The sequence below is a fragment of the Salvia hispanica genome, chromosome 2 (genome assembly GCF_023119035.1).
Source record: "Salvia hispanica cultivar TCC Black 2014 chromosome 2, UniMelb_Shisp_WGS_1.0, whole genome shotgun sequence".
NCBI classification, from domain to species: domain Eukaryota; kingdom Viridiplantae; phylum Streptophyta; class Magnoliopsida; order Lamiales; family Lamiaceae; genus Salvia; species Salvia hispanica.
The window spans coordinates 36,263,575-36,276,271 of NC_062966.1; the positions used below are offsets into that span (position 1 = coordinate 36,263,575).

General features: G+C 36.7%; 2 protein-coding genes across 3 annotated transcripts; one reads left to right on the forward strand and one right to left on the reverse strand.

The window, feature by feature from the left end:
- The first annotated feature begins 4,798 nt into the window (after positions 1–4,798).
- LOC125205677 (TLC domain-containing protein 4-like) lies at positions 4,799–9,100 on the forward strand. 2 transcript variants are annotated; one of them, XM_048104742.1, is made up of 9 exons: positions 4,799–5,102; positions 6,123–6,306; positions 6,616–6,704; positions 6,799–6,937; positions 7,456–7,530; positions 7,621–7,742; positions 7,824–7,899; positions 8,109–8,168; positions 8,536–9,100. In XM_048104742.1, the coding sequence occupies exons 2-9, from the start codon at positions 6,169–6,171 to the stop codon at positions 8,662–8,664; spliced, it is 828 nt and encodes a 275-aa protein (XP_047960699.1). In that variant the 5' UTR covers positions 4,799–5,102; positions 6,123–6,168; the 3' UTR covers positions 8,665–9,100. The 2 variants fall into 2 exon arrangements, with proteins under 2 accessions (XP_047960699.1, XP_047960700.1); XM_048104743.1 differs by lacking the exon at positions 4,799–5,102 and adding an exon at positions 6,010–6,029.
- Positions 9,101–9,303: 203 nt separating this feature from the next.
- Positions 9,304–11,986, reverse strand: LOC125205678 (ras-related protein RABF2b-like). Its single transcript, XM_048104744.1, has 7 exons — positions 11,822–11,986; positions 10,991–11,068; positions 10,744–10,911; positions 10,622–10,670; positions 10,237–10,310; positions 9,698–9,791; positions 9,304–9,577 (listed from the first exon to the last, which is right to left on the reverse strand). The coding sequence occupies exons 1-7, from the start codon at positions 11,858–11,860 to the stop codon at positions 9,477–9,479; spliced, it is 603 nt and encodes a 200-aa protein (XP_047960701.1). The 5' UTR covers positions 11,861–11,986; the 3' UTR covers positions 9,304–9,476.
- Between the last annotated feature and the right edge of the window lie 711 nt (positions 11,987–12,697).

A 12,697-nucleotide genomic window follows, 5' to 3' on the forward strand; every position in this document is an offset into this window, starting at 1 on the left:
GGCAGGAGGCGCGTGCGGGCGAGCGCCGGCGCGTCGCAGAAGACCTGGAGCAGATTCCGCGCCGCAACCTTGTCGTTTCTCGCGATTTTGTAGGTGATGGAGAGGTAGAGGCGCGCGCATGCCGCCACGCGCGAGCTCGTCTTCCGGCCCGAGGCGGCGGCGGCGGCGGCGCGGTCGAGGATTTTGATGCAGCGCTGCAGCGCCTCCAAGTCCAGTTTCTTCTCGCTGTTTCCTCCACTAGTCTCTCGACGCTCTCGATTCCAATCTCCACGAGCTTGAGAGCCTCGCGGCTCTCCTCGTCCTCCGCTGCCGCCGCAGATTTTTTGAGGATTTTGGTGGATTTATCGCGGATGTTCGCGCGGAAGGAGGCGGAGCGGGAGAACTGGGCGATGTAGCCGGTGAGGATGGCGATCATGGCCTTGGTGGCGGCGGCGTCGATGGCGGGGTCGGAGATGGAGTTGGCATCGGCGGTGGAGCGGGGGCGGTGGGAGGAGGAGGAGGAGTCGAAGCTGCGGCGATCGTGGCATATGTAGATGGGGAGGGTGATGGCGGCGGAGTCGGGATTGGGGTTGGGTTTTTTGGGGGGTTTGCGAGGGGGGAAGCCGTCTTCGGAGAGGAGGTTATGGAGGGAAGAAGCCATGGGCGTAGGTTTTGGAGCTCAGCCTGTGGGCTTTGTTTTGTAAGAGAGCCAATCAATTCACGTACAATTCGACAAATTTTGCACCTCTTTTTGGTTCCAAAAACAATGTGTTTTTACTGTGTTTTTTTTTTGGTAATTTAATTTAAGTTGTTTAGATGGATTTTTAGTTTCTCTTTTGATTTGATCTCTTCATGCAAAAAGGTTAAAATCCCAATCCTAAGGACTCCACACATCCCGATATGATAGTATTGTAAGTGGTGTTAAATCATAGTACGCTGTAAGTAACCTGATTTTATCTCTTAATTGAGTATAAGAATAAATTTAGTTGTGAATTACTACATCCTTCCGCCAAATATTGATGCACTTTGATCCGACACGGTTTTTAAAAAATGTAATGAAAAGTGAGTTGAAAAAGTTGGTGGAATGTGGGTCATACTTTTAAAATATTAGTTTTATAATAAAATGTGAGTATGAATGAGTTAGTTAAATACGAGGTTCACTACTAAAAAATGATAAAAAGTGAAATGTGTCAAACTTTCAGGAACAAACCAAAATGGTAAACTGGGTCAAACTTTCAGGACGGAGGTAGTATTCTTTAAATAAGTTCATAATCTAATAGTAATAGATTTAGGGATGAATTGTCCTATTTAAAAGGATAATGCGACCGGCTTCTAATGATACACGGGAAAATGAAATGATCATAAAGATCTCTACTAATTTTAGAAAGAAAGAGATTACTAATTATAGACATTAAGTATTAAATGGGTGTGTGGGGAGCAAATTGAAAAATCATTAAAGCAAAGTACTTGAAGAAGAATATGCACATTTTAGGATACATGGAGGGTGTTCAATTTAGTAATTCAAAAGGTTTAATTAATTGATGAAGCCAGGAAAGGAGAGAGAGAGAGAGAGCATGTGCATGAGTGGTGAATGAGTGGTGAATGATGTTGAAGTGGCAACGCATCTAATCTAACAGTATTTGGGAAGAGGAAGAAGTGGTGACGCTTATAAAAATAGGAAGTGTACATGTGTGTGATTGAGTTTTGTGTTGATAGCTAATGAGCTTCGTCAATATTGGTTGTCCCAAAAAGTTGATGTCGACCTCAACTAAATAACCCTTGTCATCAACCCCCTTCTACTTTCATTGCATGTGATGGGTTTCATTGTTTCAACCTATCCCCATCCCCCACCATTTACTATTCCATTGTCCTAACATTCCCTCCTTCTAAGGTAATCATTCCTTATAAATGCAACACACCCTCTCTTCACACTATTTCACTCCGGTACACCTCGATCTGAGCTCGAATAATTGTGTATACGGGCCGTTTCGATGTTCTACTCTCGAGCCGGTACTATTTGTTATGCTATGAATGTTCTACTGTTACGTTAGTAATGAAACAACTCCCTCCGTCCCACATAATTTTACACAGTTTTACTTGACACGGGTTTTAAGAAATGTAATAGAAAGTGAGTTGAAAAAGTTGGTGGGATGTGGGTCCACTTTTAAAGTATTGGTTTTATAATAAAATGTGAGTAGGAATGAGTTAATGGAATATGGGGTCCACTACCAAAAATGGTAACAGTGAAATGAATAAAATTATGTAGGACAACTAAAATGGAATAATGAGTAAAATTATGTGGGACGGGAGGGAGTATTATGTAACTATTTCAACTTTTAAGTTTAAATTTGATTTTTTTTCTCAAAGTCCCTAGTGTTAAAATTCTGGCTCAACATCTGATTACAAGTTTGAGGGTTAATTTTATTAGTACTATGTGTGGGGTAAAAAACTTATGTGTAGAGGGGGGAACACTATGCATGGATATTAAGGCCATGCTTTTTCTATCCATTTATATCAAGATTGAAGCAATAAAAATAGTTACTCAAAATTATTACAATGAGATTTGAAAAGAAGTGAGCTATAAATGGAATAAGATGGAGTCAAATGAAACCAAATGCTTGAATATAATTAGAAACTTTTCTGCCACTGGAATTCTTTCACAGCTGAAAGAGTCCAACTGCTGCCCTCCAGCCAATGGGATATGACAAAAACCACTCAGAGATAGTGGTTTCTCTCTCACTCTCTCTCTCTCTAAAACACACACACACACACACACATACACACAAAAAACACACACACACACGAGCAAATATTCCTACTTATTTTTTCCGGTGTTCATTTTGTACATGGGTTATATGCTTTTATTTTCGTGCCCACTACTAGTTTGACGTTTGTTGTCTAACATATATCTTCTTTCAAATTTTATATATATATATTTTTCAAAATTGTTCGAACAAGTATAAAAAATGAATGTGTGTGAAATAGGGGGTTTTCAAAATTTGAAATTGCATATTATAATATTTGAAAATTGAAAACCAGTAGTACGGCATATGAAAGGGTCATTCACGTTTTTGTCTTTAAGTGGTGATTTATTATGTTTCCTTCTTATCTTTTTTTTTTTTTGTTAATAAATCAATGTTTCTTTCTTATCGACTGGTTGTTTTTCTTGTGGATTTATTCATAGAAATTTGAACATTTGTTATAGGAGTACTCCTATATATTAGTCCAAGATAATGTAGTTGGGCTAGACTTTTGAAGCCCAAATGTCGTGGAATAGATCCAATAAGCCAGATAAAGCCCAAATTCCTGTTTTTAAACGAAGAGCACAACAATGTACCTTATTTTTTTAGCATTTCAAAAAGTACCCTATTTTTCAAATCGATCTTCTACATTACACACTTTTTTGATAAACAAACCTGAGTTGCAAGCAATCTATGGCAATGGCAACAATCAAATCGAAAATGTTATACAAAAAGTAAATCAATCAAACTTCTCGCCCAATTCCATCAAAAAATTCAAAATCGTACTTTCTTCGTCCCACATAATTTGTCTCATTTCACTTTTACCATTTTTGGTAGTGGATCTCATGTTCCACTAACTAATTCTTACTCACATTTTATTATAAAACTAATATATAAAGGTAGGACCCACATTTTCACTAACTTTTTCAACCCATTTTTCATTACAATTCTTAAAACCCGTGCCCGGTCAAAGTGACCCGAAATATCCGGGACGGAGGGAGTAATAAAAAACATAACAACAATTTAGTATTTTATCAGTGAAATTCATAATACTAGTAGATCTCATAGATATAAGTTATAGCATGCACCACCTGCAATTTAGCCAATTTTTACCATTATATTTTGTATTTTTTCAAAAAACAAAATATCTTTCCTTCGTCGCCATAAAAAAGGATTTAGCTCTCCCAAAACTATTATATCGAGTAATGAACAATATGAACTCTGTGGCCTCTATTTTGCTAAGGTTAATGGTGGGTAGAAAGGTACAAACCGACAAGCAAGGAGTACATGCAAGTTGCTTTGCTTACAATCCTCTAAAAATTTTCTCATTTCTTTTTTTTTTTGATAAGTAAATCAATGCATTATCAAGAAAGAATAGAGTACAAAATTTTCTCATTTCTTGGTATGGGAAACGGTGGATAGTGTGACCAAAGAATCATTCAGTTTCGTGCTATTTAAGCCTAACATTGTGGGACATATCATGAGGTAACTATCCAACTATATATTTATTTCATTTATATGTTTATTGAATTATTAACTTAATCAGTGATCGATATAGTTAAAGAAGTGCGCTTAGTGTCATCATTCTAATGTTAGTGCACCAAAATCAACGATCACCCATAGCCCAAAAAATACTCAATTGAGATGTCAAATTATAAGTGTATTGGTGATGTATAATCATGTAATTATGTGCTAAAATCATTGATTCTTCACTGTTTAGTACTACAAAAATTATCAGCAATAAAAATATTGCAGCTTCACGTTTTTGCCATTTATTTTGTTTTTTGTTATCACTTTAAATTAAATTTTGACAGCCTATATACAGCTAATCAATAGATTTCACGCGTCATGGTATGCAACTAACTTATACAGATTTGCCCATAAAGGATTAATCTACATTGCCATCCACACACGGCCCAATGATCTAGCCAATCAATAGCCACCACGTGTGTATTACTCCTCTAATTAACCCTCTAAACAACCTCTTTAGTGGGATTACTACCTTAATAAATTATTATATTAAATTATTAATTACTAATTGTTTACTAACATTATTAATCTCTCTCTCCTCTCTCACTATCTCTCTCACACACAGAGCAAGAGAGAGCACCCAACAGAGAAAACCAAAAAGCAGCAGCATTCACGAATTCTCACACACGCACTTACCATTTTCTCGATAATCTTGCATCGATTCTGCTTTCCTTTCTCGTGCTTACTTCAACCTCTCTCCATTCTCTCTTTTCCCCCAATATTCGCTTCTCTGTTATCAGTATTTTTCCAAAACCCAGGAAGAAACACAGATCATTTCCATATCCACCTCTGGCTGAATGCGGAATGCGATTGACTGCCCTAGGGTTTTTTGCGGTTTTTTCAAATAATTAGGTATTGCGAAAACTTTTTTTTCGGTATACAGTTTGGATATTTCATTTTTACTGATTTTTGTTGTTGAGTTGTTAATTTTTCGAAATTAATGAGTTTTGAGCTGAGTAATGTTGCGATCTCCAGTTGCATTTGCTGAGATTTGTGTGTTTTTTGCTTGATTTGGCGGCAAGGGGGTTTAACGGCCTCACCGTGATCTAGCGTTGTACATCGCGGTATTGATTGTGTACTTTTCGGTTTGCGAGCTTCACACTGTCACACTGGTTCAGATCAGGGTTTCTCTAGAAAAATCAATAGGTTTCGGTGTGAGATTTTAGGATTAGAATAGCAATTGGTTTGAGATTATGAGTTTTGTTTGTAATGATCTCTGCATATAAAGGATATGGATGTCTATGGTTATGGTTTTGAATCTGTACTGTGTGATGACTAGCATTTCTATGTGGAGAGAGGTAGATATTAGTTACTGTCAGTGAAATAGGTGGTCCTAATTTGTGTTGTTCATTGTTCCATTTTTTCATATATTGACTGCGTGATGTAGTTCCAGAAGCACATGATTGTATCCCTTTAATTGATGCAACTTTAATTCATGCACTTCCTTATGTGCATTGATGATATGGTACACCAAGAATTCTGGTAAATGCTGCAGACTCTTGAAATAAGCACATGAAAGCAACTGCACAAAAGACCTTTTGATAACTATGTCTAACAAGGCTCAATAGACTTTGATAATTCCGTTTAAAACCTTATCTGAAATTAGGTCAAATAGTTTCTGTGTTCGCTCATTTGGAAGGTTGGTGCTTATCTTTTCATTTGCTAACTTTGAGTGTTAATACTATATTTTCCCTGTTGCTGGTTGTTGTTTGAGGTTATAATAATGGATTAAGCACGTAGAGGCTAATTGTTATGTTGGTGAAGGGGTGTCTTTCATAGGTTCAATGTCTCGCTTCTTTTCTTCTTTGTTTACGATAATCCATATGCAGATTGGGTTATCTACCGAGTCTGAAACTGTGAATTTGTTTCCAGGAGACAGAGTATTATCAAGTTCTATATGGTACAGTAATTCAGAGTGATGGGGCGTTCTTTAAGAACTGCTGGGACACTTAAAGCTTATCAATACCAGGCTGGTGTGTTGGTCAAAAACTATGTACTAGCGGATCCTTACATTCCATATACTTCTATTGTTCTTGGAATATTGACTTGCAAATTGGTACGTCACTCCTTCCCAATTGCTTCTAGTTTGCTTTATCATTAGTTTTAAAGCCCAGATCATATTCTCTTACATTTGGAAGCTGTAGTGATTGAGTGTGAATGTCCTGCACTTATTCTGTTTTGCATCGTATAATATAGGAACAACCATATATCCATAGTTTAGGTTAGGACGACATCTAGAAAAATCTAATTCTTTATGCGGCAATGAAACATTGAAAAATATCATGTTTTCCATTTTGATATATTTTCTTCAGCTTTCTCTTGTTTCCAAGACTCTACTGAAAGTCATTCTTTGGCCCTCTGGCAGGCCTATGATATGAGTCAGATAATCAGCACGTTTTATTCCAGAAATTATAATGCCCTCACCAAGATTCAAAGGACGGAGTGGAACAACCGGTGAATTACTTTTCTCTGCTGTATTGAGTTTTGCCTTTTCATTTGTATTTAATTTGGTACACTGCTGACGGTTGTTATATTATCTTTCTTGCAGTGGCATTTCCACTCTTCATGCTGTTTTTATTTCGATTATGTCTTTGTACTTTGTATTCTGGTCTGAACTCTTCTCTGATAAAAGCCATTCTGGATTAGTTACATTCAGAAATTCATCTATCTCAACATTTGCACTTGGGGTAAGTTCCTGATATGTGTATTCTGTTGTGTTTGTATTCTTACAAAATACTGAAATGCCTTTTAAAATCTTAATTTATCTTCTGTTTTTCTTCTTAGACATGCTGCATTTGTTGATAGATATTTAGTTCAGTAACATATGTCAGCAAAAGTCTACATTTCGATCAAGTATCACTTCCTAAAATCAACTGAATTGGCCCAGTTCTTTTCGGTCATGCCTTACTCATCACTCATCATATACTTTAAGATATTTCTGCTGTGTTTTCTGGGAAAGCAGCCCGGCTTTATTACTCGTTAATCTCTATTGAGTTTATGACCTTAACATTTTCCATCAAAATAGGGGCCACATTCACAGTTTCTAGTTTTGTTATAACATATTTTAATTCAAGGAAAGGTATAAAATTTGATAGTGAAGCATTTCCACTAGGGGTTCTTGTTCAGTTCTGATGATATATGTGGTGGTGGGTTGCCATGACCCGGGTAATTCATTTTCTCTGTTTGCTTTTGTGATTTTTGGCAGCTATCTGTTGGATACTTCTTGTCTGATCTTGCGATGATCTGTTGGCGGTATCCTTCTTTGGGTGGACTTGAGTATGTAAGTAGGCAGCTAGAATGCCAATTATTAGACTTAATTTATCGCCCCAATGCACCAATCTCACTTTGAACATGTGCTTGTTATTCCCAGGTTCTCCATCACTCGCTTGCGGCAATTGCAGTTGCATATGCCATGTATATGGGGGAGGGTCAGCTCTACACATTTATGATACTGATATCGGAGGTAACAACACCTTGGATCAATATTAGATGGTAAGTTTTCTGGAATGAAGCTGATGGAACAGGAGGAAAACTGATTAGAACTCTTATTAATTTGCCTTCAAATTTGGGCAGGTATCTTGATGTATCTGGATTGAAGAGATCCAGTGCATATATTATCAACGGAGTCATTATATTTTTTAGTTGGTTGGTAAGTCACTACTATGCTTCTACTTGCAATTTAAAACTTTGATGATTTAGAAGGAGGTGTATAGAATTGGTTGTGTCGTACATGATTGATACCATATGGTTAAAATAGAATCAATTACATCTCTTGCCATATTGAAGCTTCTTTTCTCGTTTCATTTTGTAGTAATAATTTTAAACAATCACTTGATGATGTTGTTATTGGAAATGCAGGTGGCAAGAATTCTTTTGTTTGGTTACATGTTCTACCACGTCTATCGTCACCACAGCCAGGTATACACTATACATACTATTCATTGTGACATCTGTCATTTATCACATTTCATTTTTCAAGTGAGATATCCCCTCACAGATATAGTGCTTCTAGAACTCGTATATTTTTCCATTTTCCTTGGCATTCCCCTTAAGAGCATCTGACATGCACTACGTAGCTGAGGATTCTTTAACTATTCATAGTATTTTGAATTTGAAGGTTGTGTCTCGTCTCTCATTTGTAAAAATGTACTGTACGAACTTTAACGAATCATTACTTTCCCATGCTATCTAGTCTTAGACACCCTAAACAATTTCTATCTTGATAGGTTCTATATAGAAAGGAATCTGTCTAGATGCCTGATAGAATTTACAAAACTCTGTGCAGGTGATGAGGATGCACACTGCTGGCTCTCTTCTGGTGTTTGTCGTACCTGTGGCACTCGCGATCATGAACGTGATGTGGTTTGGGAAGATCCTCAAGGGTTTGAAGAAGGCCTTATTGAAAAAGACATGACAATCTATAGTAAAGTACTCCACCAGGACATGGTAATGCTGTAGACATCCCCGCCGTTTGTTCGATGAGACTGTATTCTGAGGGAAAGAGGCGAATCCAACAACATAGACAAAAGTCAGATAGATTTTCACACACTTGGTGCTGGAAATCAACATTCTGGCAATACTTCCAACTGACCACGTTCAATGTCTAAAGACCAAAACAAAGATGATATGATTCTCTACATTTAATTCCTCCTGTTGTATAGTTGGCTTATATTGAGCAGGGAAAACAGAGCTGTGGGGGAGAATGTAAAGAGCACATTTCGATATGTACCTTCTGTCTGTATTAGTCACTGGTAAAATGATGTCGTTTTTTCTTTCGTTTTTGGCTGCACGAACCGAGGCAAAAGAGGAGGTAACAGAATAGAGATTCCATTGCTGATACTTACCCAGAATATGATATTTTCGCCAAATTATAGCAAATACTACCATTCATGAAACAGAAATTAGTACATTTTCTAAACATTAAATTCTGCTTTATATTCAAACAATTCCGTTGTTGTGATGTCTTGAACAGATATCTTTAGTTCCCCAACGATTTTCAAACTTTCTAAACAGAGACTTGGTGAGATTATTATAAATTTGGGAAAAATTCAAATACAAGAAACAGACTTTTCATGTTAGACAATAACATATTGAGCAGAGGCTCTTCAACTACATGGGAAGTGTATATAGAAAGTTGAACTCATGTACAAATCTGGAGGGCACACACGATTAATCTCTCACTAGTATGGACACAACACGATTCGATGTCTGTATATGCCTGACTTTTCAAGAACAACAAGAAGCACTGTTTGCCCTTTCTGTTGGTCGATCCACGAGGACCATGCCTGACGGGTTCGGTGTCTGCTGCAGCCGCGGCAATCTCTTTGCTGTAAAGCACGACACAAGTTTATATGAAGAAAATGAGTGATGCAACAGAGTTGTTACCGTGCCTCTCTCTGTGTCACACAGAATGAGTATGGACTAGTTAAAGGAAATAAAATGCTTACCTATCTCATAGAAGATTTCGTTAACGTTAGCTGCTGTCTTTGCTGAAGTTTCCAAGAAGAAAAGACCATTCTCTTGGGCATAAGTTTTAGCATCCTGCAAAACAACGGAAGTCCATATTCGTATAACTTCAATGCTGTCATTTGAAGACCAAACTGTGTTGGATAAACTATATGTTCTTGATTTCAACTCAAAAAAAATTATAAATCTAAATAAGTTCCTAACACATACTAGAACTTAATATGAACAGGTCCAAATGAGGGGAAATTATAGTGGAACATCTCCTACACATTCTAGCACCAAGGAAGAAACGGGTGTTTGAATGTATTTCTCCAGCCTAAGCTTGGTCCATTTTGACGTGATAGTAGATAGGATGCATTTAAGATCTCAATTCTCAAATATCTATGGTAGCATGAGTTGGGTGAATCTTGAAAACTAAAAATGAAGAACATTTTTCCATGTATCTTCTGCTTAAAATTTTAAGAACACCAAGGCACAGTAATCACATAAAATGAAGGAGAGGACAAAGAAAAATGCTTGCCTCAGGTGCCACCGCTCGTCCATCTAACATATCTGCTTTATTCCCAGCAAGTGCCATAACCATATTTGGATTACCTTGTGCCACAAAGCAAAAGAGAGCCTTAAATCAATTATAAGGGAAATACTGCATTCTGAATTAAAGATCAAGTCTATATAGCATGCTCCTAGTAACAACTTTCAAGACATAATGTAGAATTCAATATTATTTCCCTGATATGGAAGTTCATACTTCCTCTTTGAGGTGTTTAGTAAAAATGTCTGCTTTTCTGATATAAACTCAAGTTACTCAACAACATTTATGATGTCAAAACTGTCCCCCAACCCACTGCAACGACAACCCCGACACAGCAATCAGCTCTTTACAACTAAGACAGTAATGAAAGTACCTTGTGCTTGAAGCTCTTGAACCCATTTTTTGGCTCGGTCAAATGAGGCCTACAAAGTTGACAAGAATGTAATTAGAACCCATTTTTTGGCTCAGTTATATATGCTAACCAGTCAGACTTACTTGGTTTGTGATATCATAGACAATGATGGCTGCAGCAGCCCCTCTGTAATACATTGGAGCCAAGCTGTGGTATCTCTCCTGACCAGCCGTATCCCATATCTCAAATTTTACAGTTGCTTCATTAACGGCAACTGTTTGTGAAAAGAAGGCAGCCCCTATTGTCGATTCCTAAAACATCAGACCAGTTGAGTCACAATAGAGCCCACAAGACACAATATCCAATCATTGACATTAGTTATGTACCCACCTGGAACTCAACAAACTGCCCTTTCACAAAACGCAACACTAGACTAGATTTTCCGGCTCCAACATCTCCTAGGAGTACCTAAAATAGGAGAAAATTTCAACAAACCTCATTTAAATTTTCAGATAAGACCTTTAATAAAATGTACTCTTAAAACATAGGGAGCAAAATACATAAGAATAAAATACCATCCCATCGGAAACTGAAAGGTAATTGAATCCTCCAAAAAATCATCTCCAAAAATTCGTCTGCGATCTTATCATATGAAAACAAGTACCAATTCTACCTCATAAATGCTGATTTACACGTATCGACATATCGAATAAATTCACTCTTGAAAATTGAAATTAATAGAAAGAACTCCAATGGAGTACTTGCTTTGTTCAAATAACATGGTTTTGGTTTTGGACAACCAAACTATTTTGAATTTATCTTTTCTCTATTCAATAAAATGAATTGAATAACCAGCAGTTAATGCATAAAAGCAACACCTTAATGAACATACATAAACAATTCAGAAGGCTAATAGCTAACTAGTAGTAGTACAATCTAGACAAGCAAATCATTCACACAGCTCTGGCAAAGATTTCTCACATCAGAGATTCAGAAATAACCCGCGATTAGCCTAATTATCCAAATTGACACAATTCTCTAATACCTACAGCTGAAAACTTCACAAAACTCAAAATTCGCAATAAATCTAACAAACACATCATGTTCGTGACGAATTAAACCAACCACAGGTTTAAATTTGTAATTTTTCAACGAAGTATGCAGCTGAAATAGATGTAAATATTGGGGGAAAGGTGGGCACGATCGGATTAAAGTACAAACCAGTTTGGCGTTGATGTTCTTGTTTGCGCTCGACGCCATTAGGAATTTAGGGAAAATTCAGGAAACGAATCCGGCGGAGTAGCAATTGAACCTCGCAGTTGAATTGGTCCGAACAAAATTTGATTGAAACGAAGGGATTTCGTTGTGGTTTTGCAATGGTTATGAATCAGTTGACTGCCAAAAAAAGGCAGGAGATGATCCCCCAATTTTCGAGATTTACCGAATGACCCCTCAAATTGATTTCTTTTTGCAAAATAGCCCTTCTCTGTTTAATCGCCTATTTATCATTTCATGGATATATATTTGCATTTGAAAAATTCAAATGAGTAAATAAAGAGAAACTTTTGTTGTGTGGGAATTTGAAAGAAAATATGCAATTTGTCCTCGCAAAATATATTCCAAAATTAAATGCTTTTGTTAAATGTTGAATTATCTTGAACATCTAAAATGCATGCTATATGAAAATTTTCATTTTGTAATATGTTGTGAGTAGGGTTTTTTATTTATTTATTTATTTTAAATATAGGGATATAAATGTAAAGGGTAAAGACTTTGGTGGCCTAACTTAAAGTTTATGGCCTACCTTCCTCTAGAAGTCACTACATATTTGAACATTGTTAAAAGTAATCGCAACCGACAAACATCTTACATATAAGTTCATATTTAGAATTCGTTTTAGATACCAAGTGTATTTAAAGGTCAAACACAATGATTTTCTAACCCATAATAACCCATTAAATAAATCATGTGCCTTTCTTGGAGGTTACGTGGGGATAGCACAATAAAATTGACCATCGAAACTTTCTCAAAAAAATATTGACTCTCAAAATAAATCCTTCTTAATTAACCATCAAAATAGTTACTACCATGGCTTTC